General features: G+C 46.0%; 1 protein-coding gene across 1 annotated transcript in view; it reads right to left on the bottom strand.

The window, feature by feature from the left end:
- The window catches only part of LOC138165266 (VWFA and cache domain-containing protein 1), a 244,373-nt gene that overhangs the window by 94,528 nt on the left and 123,922 nt on the right, over window positions 1-25,923 (bottom strand). The window contains exons 3-4 of the mRNA XM_069093410.1: window positions 18,189-18,337; window positions 1,466-1,572 (exon numbers count right to left, since the gene is read on the bottom strand). Of these exons, the coding sequence (XP_068949511.1) occupies window positions 1,466-1,572; window positions 18,189-18,337 (256 nt within the window). The remainder of the gene's footprint in view (window positions 1-1,465; window positions 1,573-18,188; window positions 18,338-25,923) is intronic.

Here is a 25,923-nt window from a genome sequence, read left to right on the forward strand (position 1 = left end):
TCTATCTATCTATCTATCTATCTATCTATCTATCTATCTATCTATCTGTCTGTCTGTCTGTCTGTCTGTCTGTCTGTCTGTCTGTCTGTCTGTCTGTCTGTCTGTCTATCCAGCCAGACAGCCATCTATCTATCTCCTTACTTATTTTGTCTTTCTTTGTAGTCTCAGATCTCAGCCCAGGGAGGGCTCCATGTGTGGAGCCAATAGAAAGATGGCCCCAGTGGCCCAGTGACCTGGTCTCCTTGCTGTCCCTTCATCTCTCCACTGCAGCTGTGCTCCCTGGCTTTCCTTATGTCTGGAGCTGTCTCCTTTCTCATCTCCATATTCCTGCTTCCCAGCCTCCTCCAAGTCTCATTTCCAATTCCACCTTCTTCAGGAAGCCTTTCCCGATCCGCCTTCATGCCAGTTCCTCCCCTCTGAAGATTATCCCAAAGACAGCCTGTATGTGGCTTGACTGCACAGTTATTTGCATGCCATCCATCCCTATTAGAGCATAAGCTCTGTGAGGGTAGGGCCTGTTTTTTGTCTTTCTTTGCATTCCCAGTACTTAGCACAGCCACACATGGATGTAGCCTACCACATAGGAGGAACTTAATAGATGCTTGCTGATTTGACTTGACTTGGAGTCAGGAAGACTCGAGCTCATATGACATTTAATGGCTATGTGACCCTTGACAAGTCACTTAATTTTTCCAAACCTCTGTTTTTCAAATGTAAAATGGGGATAATAAGAGTAGTTACCTTATAGTGTTGTTGTGAGGACCAAATGAGCAACCACTTTGTAAACTTTAAATCACTATATATATATATATATATATAAATGTTGTCCAGTCATTTCTCAGTCATATCCAACTCTCTGTGACCCCATTTGGGGTTTTCTTGTCAAAGATCCTGCAGTGGTTCACCATTTCCTTCTCCAACTTATTTTACAGATGAGCAAACTGAGGCAAACAGGGTTCAGTGACTTGCCCAGGGTCACACAGCTAGTAAGAGTCTCAAGCCAGATTTGAACTCAGGAAGATGAGTCCTTCTGACTCCAGGCACTGTGCCACCTAGCTGCTCACATAGAAATGTTAGCCATTATCATAGTAAGCAAGCGATCAATGCTTGTTGACACAACTTGCTGACGTAACTTATTGCCATCAATAAAACCCAACAGAAGGAAAAATGCAGATAAAATCATAACACCTTTCACTCTGTGCATAAGATAAATGGGAGCCTGGCAAGGAAACCAACATCAGACATAAAAAATGGCAAGTCAAGGACCTTGGTTGTGACGTTGGCTGCCAAGTGTCCAATCAGAGATGGCCAGTTACAGAGCATGTGGCCCCACACGGCCCCATGCAAGAGCAAGAGCAAGGCTTGCTGCTGTGACATTCAGGTCAGTCCCCTAAACCAGAGATCAAGGGGGAAAACCCATGACACGCCCCGGGATGAGTCCAAAGAAACTGAAGGCATCACTGACCAGAATTTAAGTCCCGGCCTGGGTTGAAGGCCCGGCTATTCACAGTGGTCGACAGCCGGTCACAGCTGATGGTCCTGGACACGTTGGTATTGAAGTTCCCATCAAACCTGGCAGAAGAGAAAGAGAATCATCAACACCTATTCGTGGCCGGTCCAGCCTACTCCTCGGAGTGCATGAGGGGGACTGGACGACGGGCAATGGACTTGAGGTTCACGATTTGGAACATTCACTGCACGTTGATGCTGAGACTTGAGCCTTTCCAGTGACAGGGAACTCACTACCCTACAATGTCACCCCTTCTGTTTTAGGGGTTGGAAAGTGAGTGTTTTTGTTAAGAAGAGATTTTACTCCGAAACCTCTACTCGCTGGTTTAATTTCTACACAAACAATTCTACCCTCCCATGAGGCAGCAGCTCTCAAACACTCCTTGTGTTTTCCATTTCCATGCCGAATATGGCCAACTTTCCACTGCTGAGCCTCCAGTTCTCTTTCAGGCAAAAGCAGCTGAGTAGTTCAGCGGACAGAGGGATGGCCCTGCCGTCAGAAAGGCCTGAGTTCAAATCCAGCTTCAGATGCTTATTGCATATTTGATTCTGGGCAAGTCACTTAACCCTTGTCTACCTCAGTGTCCTCACCTGTAAAATGGGGATAAAGAACAGCACCTGCTCCCAGGGTTGTCTGAGAATCATCATTAGTTATGAGTATCATTACTTCAAATGTTCAGTAAACGCCTTCCATTCTTGTCCACCAAGAGAATCACTGATTCTAAGACAGAAAGGTCCCCAGAGACTGTCTCATTTAATCCCTTCATTTTGCAGGTGAGGAAACTGAGGCAGAGAAAGTGGTAGGGAGGCAGACTCAGGTTTTGAATCAAGATGTCTGACTCCGAATCCAGCAGCCCCTATATGATGTAGGCTTAGACGGCAGCGGGGGTCTGGAAATCATCTGCTCCAGGCTGAGCTCTCGGGCTTCTCGTGTTTTAATAATTCAGAAATGACAACCCCTTCCCCCCCGCCCCCACCTCGTACTCCGAGTCTCCCTCGGATTCTTTTTAATGACATTCTCATCTTACAAGATTTTTAATGATCTGCAATTGCTCCACACGGGCTGGACCACTGGAAAGGGCCAAGCCTACCCAGGAGAGAGAGCTACTCTGGCGTAAGGACGTGCAATGGTGTCTGTGCTGATTAAGCTGGAGACTGAGGCCCAGGAACTGCCCACGGGGAGAAGAAGGGATGTCAACTAGAGACTGAAGGAAGGAGGTACGAGGGTGTGTCTAACTTTGACAAGTCCTCTGGAAAGGCCATGGGAAGTCACACTCACTTGTACACTCCAAGGTACAGTGAGAAGAACCCCAGGTTTGCAGGCTGTGACCTGAGTATGAATTCTGGCTCCCCTAAGTTGTGATTTGGGGCACATCATGTCTTCCAGCCCTAGGCTTAGGCCCCTCCCTGGAATTCAGTTTCCTCACCCTCCAAATGAGAGGGGTTCAATCAGACAATCTGGAAGGGTCTCTACAGCTCAAAGCCCTAGAGTTATCTGCATTTCTCATCCAAGGCCTCATCTACAATGCCTCTATTTGCTGACATGTTTCTTTCTTCTGGGCTCAGGGCTCACAAAAATTTGGAAGCCTGTAGCAGGTTCTGGTAAAAGGCAGATGGGTACAGTTGGGGAAAAGTGTTGGTGTGGAGTCCAAGGACTTCGGCAGACACTGACCCTGCCTGGGCCTCAGTCTACCCATCTGTACGATGAGGTATTTGGTCTGGATGCCAGCTCTGGCTCCATGATCCTGGGAAGATCACCTGCCATGGGCTTTGGGTACAGGCCTTGAACCTGGATTCACAGGACCTGGGTTGGAATTCCATCTCTGCTCTTAGAATCTGTATGACCCTAAGAAAGTCATTTCTCTTCCCTAGGCCCCAGTTTCTGGTTCTCAGCCCCTCTCATCTCTAGATCTGTGATCCTGTAAGGGACTAAGGCATTTTGGATTTGTCCCAAATATGACAGCTCCAAAAAAGCCCCTCAGGATTCCCCACTAACCTCAGAAAAATATCCTTCCAGCTTAAAATACTTTATTAGACATGAGTTACTCTAATGGATTTCTCAAGAGAATTCTAGGTGGGCCAGAATTTTAGGAGGACTAATTTTACATGGGTATTTTGATATAATTTACCAAAAGAAAAGTTATTTATACCCCAAGCTCATTTGAAAATTTACAAAGCACCGTCTTCCTAGAGGCAGCTGGGTGGTGCAGTGTATACAGTGCTGGGCCTGGAGGCAGGAAGACCTGTGTTCAAATCCAGCCTCAGACACTTGCTAGCTGTGTGACCCTGGGCAAGTCACTTCACTGTTGGTCTCAGTTTCCTCATCTGTAAAATGAGCTGGAGAAAGAAAGGGAGAGTCACTCCAGTCTCTTTGCCAAGAAAACCCCAGATGGGGTCCCAGAGAGTCAGACATGACTTAACAACAGCCAGCTTCAGGATAACTTGCTCTTTCTACACCTAACAATGGGCTCATAATTGTAGATAGGGCAGGAAGAGACCCCAGAGTTCTAGTTCAAACCCGTCAAGGTCAGAGGCTAGAACCTGACCCACCCATGTCGTCTACCTCCAGGCTCTGTGATCTTTCCGCTGCACTGTGTTTCTGTCCTCATTGTTGATCCCCATTTTACAGGTAAGAAAATTGAGGCACTAAGAAATTAAGTGGAACCCCAGGGCACACAACTAAAGGGCTGGAGCTGGGGCTTAAGTGACCTTCTCTGGACTCTGTGTGTATACAGCACAGTTGCCGTCTGCACTTGCCCAGAGAAGGTCAGAAGCAGCTCAAAGTTCAAATTTTCACCTCAAAGGAAATTCTTCTGGCTTTTTTGTCTTTAAAGTGAGCTGGGGATGACCACAGGCATAAAGCCATCCCAAGTCTCTCCAAATCTTCCCCTCACTGAAACCACACATTTGGTGACCATGGCTTTTGGTACCTACTTCCCCAAGATCAAAACCTTGGCTGAAATTCAATTTCAAGACACACAATTCCCTCTTCCCCCCTTCCCCTTTAAGAAAAAAAAATCAGCTTCCTTCTGGATTTACTTTCATGAACAACTGATCGAAAGCGCATCCCGAGGGAGCAAACAGACCCACTTTGATCTCTTCCCCGTGGAGAAATTCACTCCCTGCCTCGCTTGCAAGATGCACATTTGATTGACGCTTGCTCTGATGTATGGCCAGCTTTGAACTTCAGACATTTAATTCCCATCAGGCCTCAGTCATTTCTATTCTCCTTCAACAGGAATTACAAGCAGGAGATCAGCAAATGTAGGAGATAAAATACATTTGTAGGAGCTTTGAATCTTACATCAAAACCGTGTTCAAGTGAGCTCCAAATGGTTTTTACTTGGGCCATTCACTGTGTAAATCAACTTTTCTGTGGAGTTCTCAGTTTAGAAAGGAAATAATAAGAAAAAATGCATATATGAAGGATGGCCACATGCACCTTGGAGGGATGGACGGCCCGAGACTCTGTCTTCCCTTTTGTCTGAATCTCCCATGCCTGGAGACTTGCTGGACAAAGTTCTGAAACCTGGAGCATTTCTCCAGACTTCAGGGGTCATGGCGTTATAGACAGAAGGGCCTTTGGATGCCATGGAGACCAAGCGCCTCAGTTTACATAGGAGGAAACTGAGGCTAAGAGAGATTAACATGGCTTCCCCCATTTACAGAGCTAGTAAGTGCCCGAGATAGGATTTGAACCCAGATCCCCCTGCCTTCTCTCTCTGCTATGCCAATAGAGCTGCGCAGATTATTGCAAGGCCTCCCCCCACTCCCCAGATTCATGTATTGGCTTGCCCCCTGTAGGAAGATTCTGTTACTGCTCTGAATTGCTATTTGGGGAGTTCGCTGAAAAAACAGAATCGCAATAAATCACTCAGAAAAATCAGGCTTCCTGTGGCTGGGAGCCTTTTAGTCTGTGCTCAGCACAGGGCCCCCCATGCGGGGACAACTTAATAAATGTGTGGTGATCGATGGACGGTCTTCTGGAGAGTGAGCTGAGTAAGAGGAAAGAGGCAGTTACAGTGACCTGTCGGGTTCATGTGAGCACAGCTGCATGGGGCAGCGGTCAGCGCTGTGGCCTGGGAGCTCAGAAGACCCACCAGGTGTATGACCCTGGGAAAAGCATTTCACCTTCGTCTCAGTCTCCTCTTCTGTAAAATGGGGATAAAGCAGCACTGGCCTCCCAGGATTGTTGTGAGGATCAAATGAGATAATGATTGTAAAGTGGTTGGCACAGGGCCTGGCCCGTCTATATAAATGTAAGCTATTATTTTTATTATTACTGGCCTGTCCAGGAGAAATCAGGGAGGCTTTCTGGAGGAGGTGTCAGTAGGCTTGGCTTTGAATGCTGGACAGGATTTCCAGGAGGTGGAAATGAGAGAAGGGAGCATACCAGAAACAGAGAGTGGGGCGAAGGAAGGGCATGATCTGTGATTTCGTGGCTGTCAGGACTCTCAGATGAGGACTGGCCCTTCCTCATATCTGCCACCTACATTCTCAGAGTGTTTCCTGGGGCCCTGAGAGGCTGAATGGCATGCCCAGGGTCAGACAGCCTGGAGGTGTCAGGAACAGGCGTTTAACCTGAGTCTTCGGGCTTGGAGGCCAGCCCTCTAACCACTGGACAACACTGCCTTCCAGAATGGAACAAGCAAAGCGCCTTGCTCAGGGAGGCTTCTGAAGGTTGTTGGAGGATGGTCTGGAGGGGAGGTGGGGCTCAGCCTCCAGGCTGCTGAAGAACCTTCATTTGGCAAAGCCTCCTGCAGCCTCACACTGAGCTCGGGGCTTTGGGCTTCATCTCCTCCAAGCCAGCCCTTACCTGGACATTCATCCCATCTATAATGGCCGGTGGGCATTGAGGCAGCTCTCTGTGAGGGTGATCCAGTGCCTCCTTCTCTGGTCCGGCCTCAGGGCAGCTCTAATTATCTGGAATTGTTTGGTACTTACTTTTCAATCTCCACCCCCTCACAGAATGCAAGCTTGGGGGGGGGGGGCAGAAGTTTGCTTTTTTCTTTGTGTGTTTGGTGCCTGGCATAGAGTAGGCATGGGAAAAAGGATGGGCGAAGTAAGCTGAACTGAAGGGACAAGGGAGGGGGCAGTCTTTACCCCCCCAGGGCTTCCAGGCTAGCTGGGAGACACAGCAGAGCCTGCCTCCCTGCTCCTTACTCTGTTGTCCCCAGGGCGAGGGGTTGGGGAAGTCACCTAACATCCCAGGCCTCAGTTTCCTCATTTGTAAAAAAAGAGGGTGGCTCTAAAAGGTGTTGGAGGTCCCTTTGAGATCTACGAACCTATGGTCCAGCACTTACCACAGTGCCTGGCACACAGTAGGCAGTTAATAAATGCTTGTTAACTTGACTATGACCTATGAGTCAGAAGGGTAGATAGATAGATATGGAGATAGACAGACAGACAGAAAGATGAATGGATGAAAAGGTATAGATAGGGATAGATCAATGGACAGATGGAAAATGATAGCTAGATGGATAGTGATGGATAAGTGGAGAGAGAAAAGATGGATAGTGATGGATGAGTGGAGAGAGAAAAGATGGATAGGGATGGATGGATGGGTGGATAGAAAGCTAGAAAGGAAGAAAGAAAGATGGATAGAAAGGAAAAAAGATAGTAAGATAGACATAGATAGACAGATACAAACAGATGCATAGATCCATACATAGGTATATAGATAGATGATAGACAAATCGATGCAGATACATACATAGATAAGACAGCTGATGGATAGACACATAAATTGATGGATGGATGGACAGACAGATAGATGACAGATGCATAGTGATGAACGGACAGATAACTAGACAGTAAGGGATGGATAGATGGATGGATGATGAATGCTGGGCACACGGGGAGTGACAGACAGACAGAAAGGCAGACAGACAATCCAGAGGGAAAGAACTTGTCTTCTGGCCCAAAGTGATTTTAATGAAAGAATCAGAATTAGCCTCTAGGTCTAATTAAACCCAGCTCCCCAGGGACCTTCAGGAAGCTTCAGTTCAAAACGCTGTCACTTCAACACTGAGTGATAAGCACTTGTGTGAGACATGCAGAGTCAAGCATTGTTGTGACACTTGTTTCAGTGCTTGTGATGTGTGTGGGTGGCAGAGATTCAGGGCTTATCAAATGATATGAATCAAATGATCAGAAGTGTCCAGAGAGAGCTTCCTTGTGGGGTGGGGTAGTGAGTTCCCTGTATTTGGTAGTATTCAAACAGAAACCAGCTGACTAGTGATAGAGCTGGATGTTGGAGTGCACATTTATGCTGAGGAATTGACAGGCCCAGACTGATTAATAATCCACCCAGATTCATTTATTAAGCCTTTACCATGTGCCCGGCACCGTGTTGGCCGCTGGGGATGCCTTGACGAGAGTGAAGCCTGACATCCCTTTGGCTCTAAGATCCTGGGGTGCTGCCGTCTGTGGCTGGCTGGGGGTTCTGGCCCCCTGGCCACGCCACAGAGCTTGAGCTCCCTTTGCCCGGGCCCAGGATCCTTTGGGAGAAGTGACTATACTCCAAATATTTGAGCAACACCAGCCCGAAAAGAATCAAGCAGGATTCCTCTTATCTCCCCTTTAATTGCCCCCTGAGAATGAAGGTAAACAGAGGAAGAGATGAGATAAACCCTGAACATCTGAGCTGGCAAATATTTAAACCTGGGCTTCAGAGGGAGGGGAGGGCCACTTCACAAAAGAAATAACATCACACTGAAAGAAGCAGAGCCAGGAACCAGGCTGGGTCAGCCAAACAGGCCAATAAACGGCAAACCCTAGACCTGTCACCACATACCCAGAGGTCATTCTTCATTCTCTCTTTTCACAAATTGGAGCAAATAAACAGGATTCCTTGGGCTCTTCTAAAGCCTGCAAGGGCTACAGGGTCCAGTGACATGGACACCACAGGATGGAGAGCTCTGACCTCTGACCACTGGCCAGGCCAGTCTGCAGCTATTCTCTGCCCCTCCAGAATTGTGCCAGCACCTTGGGCAGACCCTGAGCAGGGGCTGTGGTCTCTCTGTGCTGCCAGTTCAAACTGCAGAGTGAGAAATGAAGGGCCAACATGGCAGATAAAATGCCATAGGTTTGGGTGTTTAAACACCTTTCTCCTGGGCTACAACAAACTTCCAATTTCACTCTCCTAGGAAATTTTTCACCTCGCCGTCTAAGACAACAGTCTTCAAACTTTGTTGATCACAAACTCCTATCAGCAAAATAAATGAATGAATGAATGAATACAATAAAAATTTTAAAATCAGCACATCCCTCTCTCTCTCTATATATATATTATATATATTTATACTTATTTAGAAATCATATACATGTACAACTGAAGTGATCTATAATTACATGCATTATAAATTGGCACAAATATTGATATGTTAACAGAATGAAATAAAAGGTAAAATCATATTTATTTCCTCAGTCAATAGGGAGCCATGGGAGTTTATTGAGTTAGGGAGTGACATCAGTTAGAACCGCACTTTGTGAAAATCAGACAACAAGCATTTATTAAGAACCTTCTGTATGCCAGGTAATGTGCTAGGTGCTGGAGATTCAGCTGAGTGAAGGGTGGATTGGAGTGGGGGGTGGTTGAGGCCAGGAGACAAACTGGAGGGTATTGGAGTAGCCTAAGAGGAAAGGAGCTATGAATGGAGAGAAGGGGGAATTTAGGAGATGTGTGGGGGTAGAAGTGGTAGCTGATGGTAGAAATGATTGGCTCTGGGGGGTGGGAGAGAAGGAGGAGTCAAGAATGATGCCACAATTAGAAGAGCCTGGGAGGGGGGTGTTGGCAGGATGGCAGTGACCTCAACAGTCACAGGACAGACTGGAAGATGGCTGGGTTTGGGAGCAAAGATTATATCAGATCTGGGACATAGACTGCAGTTTATCTCATGCCCCACCCACAAAATGAAAAGTGGAGGGGGTGGGAATCTTATTTACCCATCACCCCCCCCCAATTGTTGCTACTATTATGTGGCATGGGAGAAGTATTTTCCCGAGGGCACCTGTACACCTGCTGTGGGTCGCAACTAGTTTAGGTTATAACTTCATTTGGGGCTGATCCAGAAGGCGGAATGAGAGGGATTGGATAGGTGAGGGGGATAAGGAATGGGGTGCATCAGCTATCATAGTAAAGGTCCTCATTCTGGAGGGGAAGGAGTTATTGGAAAAGGAAACTGACAGAAAAGTAAAAATAACAAACTATTTGTAAAGAAAAAGGATTATTCAGTAGCAGTGAGTGTACACATAGGGTTATATATGCACAGGTTTTTAGGGGGTGAAATTGGCTCAATTTCTGACTGTCCCCAGCAATGCTGAGTAGCCAGAGAGCTGAGAGGGGATATGTCATATGGGAGGGGATTAGTCAAGAATGAGGATTGCCACTAAAGCAGGGCAGAAGGATGGGGGGCATGCAGGAAGAAAGCAGCTGACCACAGGGTCAAGGCTAGGTCCGGAGGTAAGTCAAACTGGAGGGAGAATGAGAAATGTGCTTTGGAGACTGGGGAGGGATCAAAGGCTCCCAGATCATGATAAGGATAAACTTTTAAGTGAGGGAGATAAAGGGAGTGCTGGAAGGCTAGAAGGCCACAGTCAGATGAGGTTTTTTCCCCATGTTGGAGGAGTGCTGGAATTCTAAGTTCCACTCCTTAAGCATCTGCTATATGACAGGCTCTAGGCTAAGTGCCAAGGGTCCAGAAGACAAAAAGGCTCCCTCTGCCTTTGAGGAAGAAGCTGTGATGCAGGTCCCATTCTCCCGACTCCAGGACAGCACTAACTGTCCGCCATGTTGGAAGGCTGTCCCTCCTGACCTCTAACTCCCAAGTTGCCTTCTAGACTCAGCTGGAATCTCACTTCCTGCTTTAGGATTGGGGAGATCAAGAAAAGCTTTTAGAAGAAGATGCCTCTTGAGTGAAAGCACGTATTCCAAGGCAGAGGGAAAGAGGAGGGACCTTCTGGGTATGGGGAACATCTGGTGTGAGAGGCCAGAGGTGGGAGAGGGAGGGTCCAGTGCCCTGGAGAGCAGATAGGCCAGTAGGGGTGGATATCAGAGTGTGAGGGGAGAAGGATGTGTAAGAAGACTGTAAAAGGAGGAAGGGGGAAGGTTCTGAAGGGCTTTAAATGTCAAATAGAGGAGGGTAAATAGGGAGCACTTACCAAGCTGGGGAGGAAAGGGAAGGAATGATTGGGTGATTGACAGTGGCTGTGTGGATGCATTGGAAGTGGCTGGGAGGGGAAGATCTGGGGCAGCCACGCCAAACAGGAGGCTTAGAATTGTTGGGGGAAATGGACTTGTTTAGACCAGGGAAGACCTAAGGTTAATGAAAGAACGAGGGAGAGGGTGGGGGGAGGGGCAGACACAAGGTGTTTTCAAACCTAGAAGAGGGTATCACATGGAATGGGGATGGGACTTGTTCTTTCTACCACTACTACCACTACTACCACCACTACCACCACTACCACTACTACTGCTATTACCACCACTACCACCACTACCACTACTACTGCCACTACTACTACTACTGCTACTACTACTACTACTACTACTATCACCACCACCACCACTACTACTACTACTACAACTACTACTACCACTAGTATTACCACCACTGCCATTTACATTGCAGGCTTTAGGGTCTGACAGAGTGCTTCACAAATACTCTCTCCTTTGATCCTCACAACAACTCTGTGGGTGGTGGTTGTTATGACCCCATTTTAGAGGGGAGGAAGCTGAAGTGGAGAGTAGTTAAGTGATCAGCCAGTCCCATGGCTAATGTCTGCAGCCAGATTAGGACCTCTGCTCATCCTAACACCATAGCCTGCTTTCTACTTTTTACACCAGCTCTAGCCCAGGACAGTCTGCACACTTATTCTGTTCCTTCTTCTAAGATATAATGAACAAAGTGGATTCAGGTGATTCCCAGCTGCCCCCTCCCCCTGCCTCCAGCCCTCATTCTCGGCTGCCCTCCAGCCCAGCCTTACCAAGCCACTGCCCTGTATCCCACCTGGTGCATACCCACTCCATATGTCTAAAGCAGATTTCATTCTTTCCTCCCAGATCCTTCCCTCATCTTCCTGGCTTCTGTTTCCGTTGCAGGCACCTCCCTCCCACTCCAGTTTATAGCCTCCAAATCTTCCCCAGTTCCTCACTTTCTCTCATATCCCAGCCCCAATCAGAGGCCCAGTGCTGCCCATTGTACCCGCAGCATCTCTGGTGGCCTTTCCCTTCTGGACCCACATGCAGCTGCTGCCCAGTCAGATCCCTCGTCAGCTCTTGGCTGGACTGTGGACATGTTCCCAACTGGTTTCTGGGTTTGAAGTATCTCGGATCTGTCCTCTAGTCTTAAAAGATCTCATCTCATCATTCCTGCGCTTACAAAGCTCCCACCTGCCTTGAGACGAAAATACAAATGGCTGTTTGATATTTGAGGCTCTTCAGAATCGGGCTCCACCCTCCTGCTTTTTTTCCTCCTGATTGCATGTACTTGTCACGGACTCACCAGTCGAGTCACACTGGCCCCCTGCTCCCCAGACACACTGTGGCCCTTTACCCAGGATGCCTCGGAGGCCTGGGCTGCTCTCTTCTCACCTCCGCATCTCTGACTGCCCCCCTCCTGCAAGATGACTGCCAGCCGCCAGTCTCTCATACACCCCAAGCTGCTTGTTCATACTTTAAGCAATAGGAGGGCTGGCCAGTGATAAGGGAGGGTCCTGATCTCCCCCTGAGAGCGTGCCTGGCAGTGGCTCATCCAGCAGAGCTCCCAGGCTCTCCTTGGCCAGTCCCATCCCCCCCATTACATTTACATTAACTTATCTCTGTAAAGCTTCTCCCCCAGGAGAATGTAATCTCCTTGAGGGCAGGGAGCATTTCATTTTTTGTTTTGTATCCTCAGATTCTAGCAAAGGACCTACCTTTGGGCTGTAAGCTCCTGGAGAAAGCAGAGTCCATCTTTGGACTTTTTTTTCTGTTGTTACCTGCTTTAGTACAGGGTCTGGCTTATAGGAAGTGCTGAATAAAGGTTAATGATTGGCTCGCAATGTACTTGTCAATTTAAACATAACTCACATAAACTAAATGCTTACTGTATACAGAACACCATGTTTGGCACTATGCAACATATAAAGTTGAGATAAGGGTCCCGGCCCTCATGGGGCTTCCAGTTTACTGGTGAGGTGGTTCAAGATACTACCTATAATGTTATAAGATTCATGCATTAGAGGGTTATAAACCAAATGTGAAGTTTGTGAAGGTGGAAAAGGTCAGAATGTCTAAAGAGATCAGAAGAGAATGGGGAGGTCTGGGAGAACTCAGAATGCACTGATTAATATCAATATCAATATCTATATCTATAACTGTCTATATGTGTGTGTATACATAAGCTTATCTATCTGTCTGTCTATTTATATATTTTAAAGGAAGAATTGATGAATTAGTATATCAAAAAGCAGTAGCATCCAAAGAGCAGAATGGAGAGAGGAGGTGGAGGGAATAAAGGACAGGTCCGATTAAGAGGAGATGAAGAAAATATTATCGACCAGTCTGTGGGAAAAAGTCAGGGCCAACCATGGTATAGATATTTTAAGAGTGAGCACACATTTCCCCAGTCACCCCAGAGGAAGCATCCTTTAGAATATAAACTCAGCATTAGGGGATGGTGGTACGCCAGGAAACAAAACGGGGCTACACAAGTCTCTACCCCATCTTTAGGCTTTGGTTTTCCCATCTGTAAAATGGAGAGATTAGATCAGATGGCTGTTAGTCTCCCCAGCTCTAGAGCTGGAGGTGGTAGGGCTCATTGGACAGAGCACTGGACTAGGCAACAGGACATCGTAGGTTCAAATCCTGTCTCTGATGTTTGTCAGCTGTGAGACCCTGGGTAAGTCATTCAATCATGCTGAGACAGATGGAGATAATCACAGCCCCTACCCAGAAGGGCTGTGGTCAGGATCAAATGAGATAATCCAAGAAGCTCTTGGGAAACCTTCAGGCTGGAGAAGGAAATGGCAGCCCACTCCAGCATCTCTGCCAAGAAAACTCCTAATGGGATCTCAGTCAGATGATGAAAAAACAGCCAAACAGCCACCGAAACCTGAAAGTATTACGTGATCTGAGTGGCTGCTCTTATAATCCTAGGAATCTTATGGGGCTAGAAAAGCTTTTTCAAGGCACTTACGATGTGCCTAGCACTGTGCCAAGTGCTGGGGACAGAAGTAGAAAAGGCTCCTCAAAAAGCCCACACTAATTGGGGAAAGCCATCTACAGAATAAAGTTCAACTGCAGGGAAGATGGGAGAGACCAGTGATGGGGAGGCAAATGCAAAGACCAGACATCCTTAGAGAAGGGTCAAACATCAATGACTGGTAGAATCCAGGTCTCTTAACTCCCACTTCTGAGTTCAGGGAAGAGAAGCCCAATTTTCCAGATAAAGATACAAGGATCAGAGCGGAAATGACTTGTCCAGGGTCACACATGAGCTATTGTGATTCATCAAGTTCTTAATATTTATGAAATCTTGTATAGCAGTTATCTGTGTTAACAGCCTGAACTACCCCACTAGTAGTGAATTTATCTGGGGCAGGATTTAAACCTGAGTCTTCCCAATTCTAAGCAGCAGCACCCACACTCTCTCCTACCCCAAGCTACCTCTCATTAGAGATGTGCTGCTGGCTATTTGCACCCCCAAACTCCATAGACCTTTAGGATACCCTTCATTTTCTAACCCAAATTGTCAAAATTTGAGCTCTTTATAGCATGAGAGAGAAAATTTTAAAAATGGCAGAGAATGGGGCAGGGCAGTGGGTGAATGCAAGAGGGTATTCTATCAAAAATACCTTCTGGGAGCCAACACTGAACAGCCCATTAAGAAAATTCCTCAATATGTCAGTTTAATTCTTGGAATTGTATCAAGTCCCCTTAAGGAAGGCTGTTGCATGTGCATGACTGTGTTACTTAAAATACTCCAGGGCATCACCCAGATTTTTTCGTCCTTCTTCCAGCCCTCAGATGACTCTGCTATCTCACCAATGTGGGTACTCCTTCTGCCCGTGCTCTTCACAATCCATTCATGCCGACCTAGCCTGAAAGACGCTTGCCTTTCTCATTTCCTAGATCCTTGGCAGAGGATGCGTCCAGTGGAGGGAAACCTTCCTCTACCTCCTGGTCCCCTTTTGTAGGACACTTGGGCTGTCTGTGGGATTGGAGATTAAGCACCGGAAGGGCCACTACAGGTCATCTAGTCTGACTTCTTCATGTCACAGGTGAGGAAACAGAGATCCAGAGAAGGAAGCGCCTAGCCCCAGGTGGCAGAGGAGCCAGGTGCTAGGGCTGGGATTTGAACCCAGGTCCTTCTGACTTGAAGTCTAGTTTCTTTCCCTGTGCTGCTTTGCTCATTCTACTAATGGGAAGCACTCCATCGTAGGGCTAGCCGATCTCCTTTCTGATCTTAGATCTGGAGAATGTAAGCCCCATGAGGGCAGGGAATATTCCTTTCTGTGTTTTTGTATCACGAGTGCCTAGCACATTTTGTTTGTTTTCATTGTATCTGATTTCATCAGTAATGGGAATTTCCATTTAAGAAAATCCTTCTGCCAAAGGAGATGTGCAGCTCCTCTGTAACTTGGAACCCTAGTGAATCACAAGGGATGGGAACTTACGGGGATAGGGTCACACAATCAGTGTGTTTCAGGTCAGAGGTGAACCCATTTTCCCTCGTAGACTGCTGCGCTTTTTCCCCTCACCTTGTACAAAGTAGGTGCTTTGTGAATGTTTGTCAAATTGAATTGAATATACTTCATGCCACTTTTTTTTGGAGGGGCAATTGGGGTTAAGTGACTTGCCTGAGGTCACATGGGTAGTTTTTTGTGTGTATGTGTTAAGTGTCAGGCCGGATTTGAACTCAGGTCCTCCTGACTTCAGAGCCGGTGCTCTATTCACTGTGCCCCCTAGCCACCCCTCATACCACTTTTTCTGTGCCTAGTTCAGCTCTGTCAATATAATGCATCTGACTGGTGTCTCCCTCAGAATTCCTCTCCTTTCCCTTAGATCACCCCCATCTTGTCTTGTTCTCACTAACATGACTCTGAGTCAAGGCACCTGCAAGAAAAAAGGCTAGGGCTGGAGTAAAAAACCTTATTTGGCAAATAGAACATATATATGTATATGTATATATGTATATATATATATATATATACACACACACACATATCCATCCATATATATGTCTATACATATATATATACACACAAACATATACATACATATATAGGTAAAGTGACGTAAAACAACAGACAACTATTTTTTAATTTAATAAAAGAAAACTTAATTGTGCAGATTTCCCCCTTGAAATCTCCCTGAAATTCTCCCCATCAGAACAGAAGATCCTGAAAGGACTGCTTTGGTCTTAGTGTCCGGCACTTAGGAGGAAGACTGTAGTTTACTCAATACTTCTGGATCGATGTCTCCTGGCAAAGACTCCCTCCGGTTCTAGCTCTGCCCTCTGGGGCCAGGCCAAACAAGCCTCACCCCTTTGCCACATGACTTTTCTCTCTCCAGCCCACTTTGCTTGGAATTTGTACCAGTTTGCTAATGTCCCTTTTCAGACCCAGTCTTTGGCCTAAGATGTTCCTCCTGATCACATTTCCTAGGCAAAGAGAAGTGAGATGATGTTTACTCCCATAGTTTACCCTAGGGATGATCCCTCAGGGTCTCCCATCTGGAATTTTTTTTCAGTGTTCTGAGAGAGGGAAGGACAAGAGCAGAATGAAGTTTTCTTGGCCGCAGGAAGGTGTTAGAACAGCTGGAGGAAGCCAATGAAAACCTGCCAAATGGAGACGGCAACCTTGAAAGCCAAGAGTTCTTCGTCTGTCTCAGTTAGTCCATCTTGGATTTCTGGTTTTAGGACTGAAAGGGCCCTGAGGGACTTGGCAGGGGAGGTGAGTGAGATGGAGCTGGCTCTTTAGTGACTTCTCCAGCATCAGCTAGGGAGTGGTACGCAGGTCTCAGAATGCCACACCAGGCCCCTTCTCAGGGCCCTTCCAAGCTCCTCCCATCCAGTTCTTAGCTGTGTGACCTTGGCAAGCGGGTGGATAGGCAACGTGCAATGATTAAGCTCTTACCTTGTATCAGGCAGAGTGAAGTGTTTGGAACAGAAATGCAAGCAAAAAGAAAGTGCCTGCCCTCAGGGAGCTTACATTCTGACAGGGAAAAACAGCACAGCATAAAGGGAGCTGAAAAAGTGAGGGGCTGGAGGGTGTCTAAAGAGACTGGGGCAGCCACATAGACCCCAAAACTCAGACTTAATAAAAAGCAGGTCCAATTCTAGGCATATGGTGTTACTTCTAAGAATGTGTGGTCCCACATCTCAGAAGCACTAAATAATGGATACCAGTTCTTTCAGTGATACCACTACTAGACCTACACATCAAGGGACGACTGAAAGGACCCACATGTACAAAAATGAAGACCAGATCTTTTTGTGATGGCAAATAACCAGAGACTAAGGGGGCAACCATCAGGTGGAAATGGCTCAACCAGTTATGGTGTATGAATATCATGGAAGATGACTGTACCATGGGAAAGGATGAAGGGAACAGTTTCAGAGTTTCCTGGAAGAGTGGAACCAGGAGAACAATTTGCTCGATAACAAAAACACTATAAAAATAAGCAACTTTGAAAGCATTAAGAGCTCAGATCAAGGCACTCCCACCCCGGGTTTCAGAGAATGATGATGATGAAGATGCCACCCCCACTTCTAATAAAGAGCTGGGGGACTTAGGGTACAGACATCTCTGTGACATAGAGGTCTGGGACATCACCAATGGAGGAATTCATTTTGCTGGACTATGCCTGTGTTACAAGGGTTTGGTTTTTCTTTCTCTTTTCCAGTGGGGAGGAGGTGAGAGGAAAAAAAAAAAGATTTTTGTTCATTGAAAAATATTAAAATTGAATTTAAAATGTAAAGTTCCTAGCCAATTTGCTTATATTACTTCCTAAAGTCCAGAAAGATCTGAGCGCTCTGATCAACTCTCTGAGACAATAAATTACAGAGAAGGGGCTGGCCTTTGTCTCCCGGGCTTCCTTAGGGAACTCTGGCTACCAATGAGTGCAGATCTAGTCTCTAGCCCTAGTCCTGTCTGCAAATTGCAACCGACTTATCTGTTATTGTAAACTTACTGAGTGCCCCAAAACATTGTAGGGTCCCAGTCCCATCCCAACACTGATCCAAGCCATGAAGAAATTTCCTGATTACTTTTGGAGGGAGAGGATGTATGTATGGATTCCTGGTGTGGAAACTCCCTTCATTGACATAGATTTGCAACTCATGGAACTTACTTACTGAGATTGTCTACAGGGTCATGAAATATGTATATAAGCAGAGGCAAGACTTGAACCCAAGTACTTTGGAATCTGAAGCTGACTTTCCATGCCACATTGCCTCTGGGATGCTCCAATCAAAATTCTGATAGCCCAAGTGCCCAATACAATAACAAAAACAAGTGAGAAAAGTCTCCTTGAAATAGGTGCAGCGTTTTCTTAACAGAAGTCAAACAAATTGTGTTCTAACACACTGGTCTCAAGAAATAAATGGGCAGGTTATACCAACCTCGTGTGCTACCCTCGAGGCTGGCTAACTGACCTGGTGATCAGCCCGCCCACTCCCCCCACAGATACTCACTCCATCATGGAGGGTGGGATGGTGCAGCAGTCCTGGATAGCTGTCAACGGGGACGTCAGATGTGCCGTGTAGGAGGCTTCAACGACCTGCTTGTTCCGGTTTACCACGTCCAAGTAACGGTTGAACTTCTCTCGGATTTTTTTGGCTAGCTGTGTGAGAGAGAGATGCAGAGAAATGAGGACGATCCGTCCATACGTCTCCATTCTTAACAAGTAATCAATCTGCGAACCATCTGGCCGCATAATAAACTTTTACTTGAACAAACAAGAAACACCCAGGTCCACCTGCCCACCACCACCCTTCACCATGATGTGGGGTGAAATAGTCACATGAAGGGAAAACAGCTGAAATGTCACAAGTCATAGAAGACAGCTTATTATCCCATTTCATAGATGGGATTCACCTCTGACACATGCTGTCTGTATGACTGGGCAAGTCACGCAATTCCTGCAGCACTAGAAGGCTTTCTATTGCAGAGAACGTGTTGACAAGGGGACATTCCTCACCAGGCATTCTCTATTTCAGTGAAATCACAGCTCCACTCCCTATTCTATATTTTACAGATAAAGAAACTGCGACTGATTTAAGTGACTTGGCCAGAGTCACATAGCTAATAAGTGTCTGAGCTGGGATTTGAACTGGTGCTTCTTCTTTCTCCCTCAGTGTCCAGCCTTCTATCCACCACCACAGGCTGCTCCCAAATAAAAATGTCTGGAGCTCTCTGTTATGGACACTCAAGTGTCCTGCACAGGCTAGCCAGAAAACTACCAAGAAGATCCTCCCACAGACTCCTGAGAATCGATGAATGAAAAGTATTTGTAAAATGCCTACTATGTGCCAGGTGCTAGGCTAAGGACTGTGGATGCAAATACAGAAGTGATACTCCCTGATCTTAAACTGGAAGGGAGGAGGAGGAATACACGGCAAAAGAGAGGAATTTTATTTTAGAAAATAATTGAGATAGTGAATTGACAAACACCTTCCACACACACTTAAGGTACATATTAATCTTTTTTTTTGAGGGCAATTGGGGTCAGGTGACTTGCCCAAGTCACACGGCTAGTTTTTGTGTTAAGTGTTTGAGGCCGGATTTGAACTCAGGTCTTCTTGACTCCAGGGCCAAGTGCTCTATTCACTGCGCCACCTAGCTGCCCCTATTACTCATTTTTTTATGTGCCAGACACTAGGCTAAAGGCTAGAAATAATAATTTTTAAAAAGCCAAAACCCTCAAGGGACCTCCATTCTAAAGAGAGAAGACAGTATATGAAAGGGAGATGGAAAAGTAGGGGAAGGGGAGCAAGACAGAAAAGTTTGGAGAGTCAGGAGTGGAACCAAGAATGAAGCAGATACAGTTGTAATGGCAGGGCAGTGGGGTTGGAGGAGAGGAGGACGTGCCACGTCAAGGTGACAGACATGGGGAGACTGGGAATGATGATGCTGACCATGGACGGGTCAGCATCGCAGGGACAGTGAGGGAGGAGGGCAAAGGTGAGGTCATCAGCGGCACTGTGGAGTTACAGGTTTATCAAGGAAGACAGCAGAAGACAGAGGATTGTAAATTACATCTTTGTGGAACCTTAGAGCTCATCCAGTCCAAGTTTCTCATTTTATAAATGAGGAAACTGAGGCAGAAAGAAGTCAAATTACTCTTCCAAGATCACACAGGTGCCCCGTACCACAACCAGGTTGCAAATCCATACCCTGTGCTTTTTCCATCATTTCATGCTTGGCCCTGAGATCTGCTATTTGGTTTAAATTCCAGGAGATTTTCTTTAATTTGTCCTGCCTAAAGTGAGACTCCAATTCATCTACATTCCCTGAGAATGCTGATTAATAGAGGAATGTGTGGAAGGGGGAAGCCATCCTGGGCTGGTTAGAAAAGGCAGCTGGGGGCACCATAGTGCATAGAGCATTGGTCCTGGAATCGAGAAGACCCCAGTTCAAATTCAGCCTTTGATAGCTGTGTAATCTTTGATAATTAAATCCCATCTGCCTTAATTTCCTCGATTGTAAAATGGAGACAATAATGGCAGCATCTCCCTCCTAGGGCTGTTGTGAGGATTAACTGAGATTTGTGAAGTGCTGTGTAAACCTTCAAGTGACACACATATAAATGGTATCTTATTGTCAGGGCAGCTCGGTGACACAGTACATAGAGTGCCAGAGCCTGGAGTCAGGAAGACTCATCTTCCCGAGTTCAAATCTGGCCTCAGACTCTTACTAGCTGCGTGACCCTGGGCGAGTCACTTTACCCTGTCTGCCTCAGTTTCCTCATCTGTCAAATGAGCTGAAGAAGAAAATGGCAGACCACTCCCGTATCTTTGCCAAGAAAACCCCAAATGGGTCAGGAAGTCAAACATGACTGAAGTGACAACTGTTATTATATCTATGATTCTGTGGAAGCAGAGATGGAGAGTGGGGTTCATTTATTTTTTCAACAGAATCAGTCTCCTAGAAGCAGTAATTCACTGGGCCAGACAAGGATGTGGGCCTAGTGAGTGATGGTGAGATGGGCCCATAATAGCACATCTCTTTATATCTTACTTGTATGAGTATATTCACAGCATTTGTATATTACATATAATATACAATATATAATAAATTTATAATTTATTATTATATAATAATAAATTATACATAATATACAACTTACATATAATAAACTCTGTAGTTAAATCAGCCGAATTGTAAGCTTTTGTCCAAGTTTCCCCAAGTCTTGAGTCTACCTCACACACGTGGCTTTGTTTTTTCCCATCACCGTTAGAAGTAAAGTCCTCCAGAAAGTGAACTCTTTGGAAGAGTCACTACCCACCATTCCAGGACAATTCCCTTTCTTTTCACTCTAGAACAGGGATTCTTAACCTGGAGTCCACCTCAGGTCTATGGGTAGATTTAAAGGGATCCATGACCTGCCTCATCTTTGACCTCCTTTGTAATCTGACCTATTTCCTCCATTTAAAGATATGATTCTTTGAAGGGGTCATGGGCTTCGCCGGCCTACAGCCAGAGGGCTGCAGGACACACAGACATGGGCAAGAGTGCCTGATCTTTTCCCATTTTATTGCTCACAATGAATGTTGAAATGCTTTATTTGACTCCCCAGCATAATGATGCAAGTCCCTTTTCTGGCTTCTAATTAAAATTTGGGGGTTTTGTTGTGTTATTGTTGTTGAAGTGGGCCTCTTTAAAACACACACACACACACACACACACGCACAACTTTTCCTTCTCCCATGCAAATGAATAAATAAGAAAAAAACAATGAACCTGAAAGCACATTTGTCTAGTGAGAAGGCCCCGTTCACCTGCAAGGTTGTCAGGCCCAACAAATGAATGTCTTTGCTAACTACTGAGAGCAGCTCACTCCATCATGATTGACTTTTGACCAGGAATAATGAGGCCCAATTGGAGAGAGCAGGCCCTGTGTTTGCCTGCATTGTTCCCATCAAACACAACAGCTCAATTCCGTGTCTCCAAGGGCCCTGTTGGCTAATAGAATGTTGTGCCAAAGAAATGACTTATAGAATTATAGCTAATTGGTTGTGGAGAATGATTTATTATCAGTACACCAGAGGATTGCTAATCATTTCCATCAGGTTACGCATCTACCCAGCAGCAGGCAGGCCGATAACAAGAGGCGGAATCTGAGAAACTTCCATTTCCTAGGCAGGATAATGTCTAAATGTGATTTTGCTGCTATTGCTTTCTTCAGGTTTCTAAGGGTCCCCTGAATAAGCCATGAAAGGAACATGGATTTGGAGCTGGAAGTCACCTTAGAGTCAAACCCCCTCCTTCACAGAAGAGGAAACTTAAGACCAGCCAGCTTATGTGACCAGCTCAGGGTCACACTCCCAAGCAAAGCATTGAGTGTAATATTTGAACTCAGGTCTTCCTCACTCCAAGCCCAGCCCTGAATCCACTCACTAGCTGTCTCCAAGGTTCTCAGTTTTGCTAAAAATGCCAAACATGTGTGCTCACATGGAGAGAGGGAGAGATGTAGGGAGAGACAGAGACAGAGAGAGAGCTAAATATTTCCTACATGTTTTGACACTACAGTCATATATAAAAGTATAGACGAATATATAATTTATGCAATTATGAATGAATAACTGAATAAGTAATTTTATACAGCCTTGCCTGAACTGATCTCTATGGTTTCAAAGGAGATGTCATTTACCTAATGAATGAATGTGGCACCTGAGAAACGCCTCCAGATTTGAAGGCTCAGGCTTTCCAGGCATAGGAGGTCTGTGCTCTAGACATGCCCAGCATCTTCTCTCCTTCCTGCCAGGGAAGCTGCTGAGTTCACCACAGAGTGCACAGAGGGAGAAGAGAAGGTCTAGGGCAGAGTTGGGGATATCCCCCCAGTCAGCAGATCCAGCACCATGTCCCACTCCTTTCTGGAATCTACAAGAAATCACTCCCTCTAGAACATTTCATCTCCCATGTAACCTTGATGACTGGGGCCCTTCTAGGGCATGAAAGCAGAGCTGGCAAACTCACACCTGAGTAAGAACCGCCTCCCCCCAACCTGGGCTCAGAAACAGCTGATTCTCCTCAATGTCTTTAAGCTGATCCATGGGGCAATGAGATAAGGAACAGTAAGCGCCTGGTGTAACCACAGTCATCAGTGCTTAAAAGTGAACTGAGGTTTTGGGGCCTGCCCTATGTGCCAACTTACCCATGCTTCTATCTCCAGAATCAAACAAAAGCTGCTTGTCCCACATTTCTAAATGCCTTTAGGCTGAGTGACAATCATGGCTCCCTGTTCTTGCCCTCCTGCCCAAAGGCCCCTCTGGACGCAGATGCATCCTTGTCTCCCCAGGGATGCGACCTGACTCTGTGTCCTCTACCTCCTCCATCCTCTGGTGGATCTCTTGGCTGCCCCTCCTCATGCCTTTGAACCTCTACTTCAGCCCACCCAGAGCATGCTCATTCTCCTTGATGCATCAGCCTGTCTGTTTTTTCTAGGATGGAGGCCCTTTAAGTCCCAGCAGTGACCACCTCAGGGAGTCGCTGAGAGTTCCACCAAAAACTGAAGACAAAGACATGTCCTTGGTGGTTCCTCCCATGCTGAGATTTCTCACTTCAGGTTTTCCTTTCTGTAAGCCCTGCACCAAAAATGTTCCTCAATCTCCCCCCTTCCCATTCCCCTACCCCATTCTGGTGTTTTTTTCATTCCACCCTGATTTCTTTTCGTCTTCTTTTTTTATAAATTATCTGTTTTTAGTTTTCAACATTCACTTCCATAAGTTTTAAATTTTCTCTGCCTCCCCCATCCCCAAGATGGCGTGCAATCTGATATGGGCTCTACATATACATTCCTATTAAACATATTTTCACATTAGTCATGTTGTATAGAAGGATTAGAATGAATGGGAGGAAGCATGGGAAAGACAAAACAAAACAAAAAAAGAGAGCAAATAGTCTGCTTCCATCCGCATTCAGACTCCAGAGTTCTTTCTCTGGATGTGGATGGCATTTTCTGTCATGAGTCTTTCAGAGTTGTCTTCAGTTCTTGCATTGCTGAGAAGGGCTAAGTCTATCAAAGCTAGTCATTGCACAATGTGGATGTTACTGTTACAACGTTCTCCTGGTTCTGCTCACTTCACTCAGCATTTAATTCCTTTTTTTCAAAGCCCAACTCAGGATGCCACCTCCAGGAAGCCACTCCTGACTTGCCTCTCACCAGGTAAAGCACGACTCTCTCTGTCTCTCTCTCCCAAACCCAACGTTTTGGATACTGTTCTTCTAAGACACAAACTTTGCAATTATCTCACTTTCCCTTGTATCATAGTTCATAAGATTAAAAACTGGACCAGCTCTGATGTGTTAGAGACAAAGAAACCAAGAGCCCCAGAAGTTAGGTGACTTTGCCCCCATGCCTCAACTGCATTCTCACTTTGGAAATTTCTTCAGTTCCCAAGACCTCCTTAGGCTGGGACATTCATCCACTGTAACTTCTCTCCACTGTGCTGGCCCCCTGCTCCCACTGGTGAGTCCAACCCGGGCTTCCACTCTGGGGAAGGTCCCTAACTGGCCAATCTTTACTCCCCTCCTGGCTCTGCTGCGGACTGTCTGGACTTCCATAACATGACCTCAATGACTACACCCCTCTCCCACTTTTTAGCTCCCTTTTGTGAGAGATTTTCCCCAATTTGAATGAAAGCTCCTTGAGGGCGGATTTCTCTTAAAATGTTGTTGTTCAGTCATTTTTCAGGCCTGTACAGCTCCCCAAGACCCCATTTGGAATTTTCTTGATAGAGATTCTCGATTGGTTCATGATTTCCTTCTCTAGCTCATTTTACAGATGAGACGAATGAGGTAAACAGAGTTAAGTGACTTGCCCAGGGTTACCCTGCTACTAAGAGTCTGGGGATTTGGGGCCAGATTTGGACTTAGGAAGCTATCTTAAAATTGCTTAAGCTTAAAACTGCACTAAGACTGTTGCAACATCCAGGTATAGAGGAGGAGCTGGGCCTCTGCAGGATCTTAAGGAAGGATCTAAAATGATCCTTCTTTTTGTCATTGTTGTTTTTGGAGGACAATTGGGGTTAGTTGACTTGCCCAAGGTCACACGGTTCATAAGTGTTAAGTGTCTGAGGCCGGATTTGAACTCAGGTCCTCCCGACTCCAGGGCCGTTGCTGTATTCACTGCACCACCCAGCCTCCCCAGTGGTCCTTCTTTATATATAACTTTGATGGGAGTTATATGGAGTGGAGTGGATGGAATTATCCTCTTGGAGCTGGTGGCTGAAAACACAAACATTCACAACAGCATTCTTTGTGATGCACACACACACAAAATCACACACAAATACGTACAAACAAATACGCAATATACAAATATGCATGCATACACAAATACACGTACGGGCATGCCGACACACACATGCACCAAAACATACATACACAGATGCACACAGGCACACAAACATACATTCACAGACAAATATACAGTCCACAAATGCACACACATGCTAATACTCAATATACAGCACGGACGCTCACATATACACACACACACTTGGAATCTAAGCCAGAAAGACCTCGGTACAAGACCTGCCTCTGAAGTGTCCTAGCTGTGTGACCCTGGGCAAATGACTCCAGGACAGTCTCTATGACTCTGAACTGAAGAAAGATCACAGGATTCTCCTGGCAAAGAAAGAATCCCCTAGTGTCCTAAATGAATGAGTTCTTCGTTCAGTTCTCATCCCTGTGTATTCGTGGCAGCTCCCTTTATGTCATATGAATTTTATTTTTCCAACTTTCTTGGGGTATAAACCTCAAAATGGAATCACTGGGTCAAAGTATATTAAAATTTTGTTTTTTAGAACGGCCAAACCATTGTAAGCACTTACTGCTTCATAAACTGCATATTCACTCACCTATTAACCTTCTACAATAACACTGAAGTGCTAGACTGAGAGCTAGATTGAAGGTCGGGAAGCCTGGGTTAAGGGGTGCCTCTGACATTCCTGGCCATGGGACCCTGGGCAAGTCCTTTCATCTCTCAGAAGTCTGGGTAACTCTCTAAGGCTATAAAGTACGCAGAAGGGGCCAACATGCGTTACTGGAAAAAGTTTCCAAACAATAGTGTCCAGCATTGTCTGCCTTAATAAAACCCCAGGTCTGGGGCACATATGTGTGCGTGCACAGCAGCACACACATGTGCATGTGTGTATATTCTCACACACGTATACAGTAGATACATTCATGTGCACATGCTCACAC

The sequence above is a fragment of the Petaurus breviceps genome, unplaced genomic scaffold (genome assembly GCF_028583685.1).
Source record: "Petaurus breviceps papuanus isolate PSGF00001 unplaced genomic scaffold, PetGlider_PUasm1.0 208, whole genome shotgun sequence".
Classification (NCBI taxonomy): domain Eukaryota; kingdom Metazoa; phylum Chordata; class Mammalia; order Diprotodontia; family Petauridae; genus Petaurus; species Petaurus breviceps.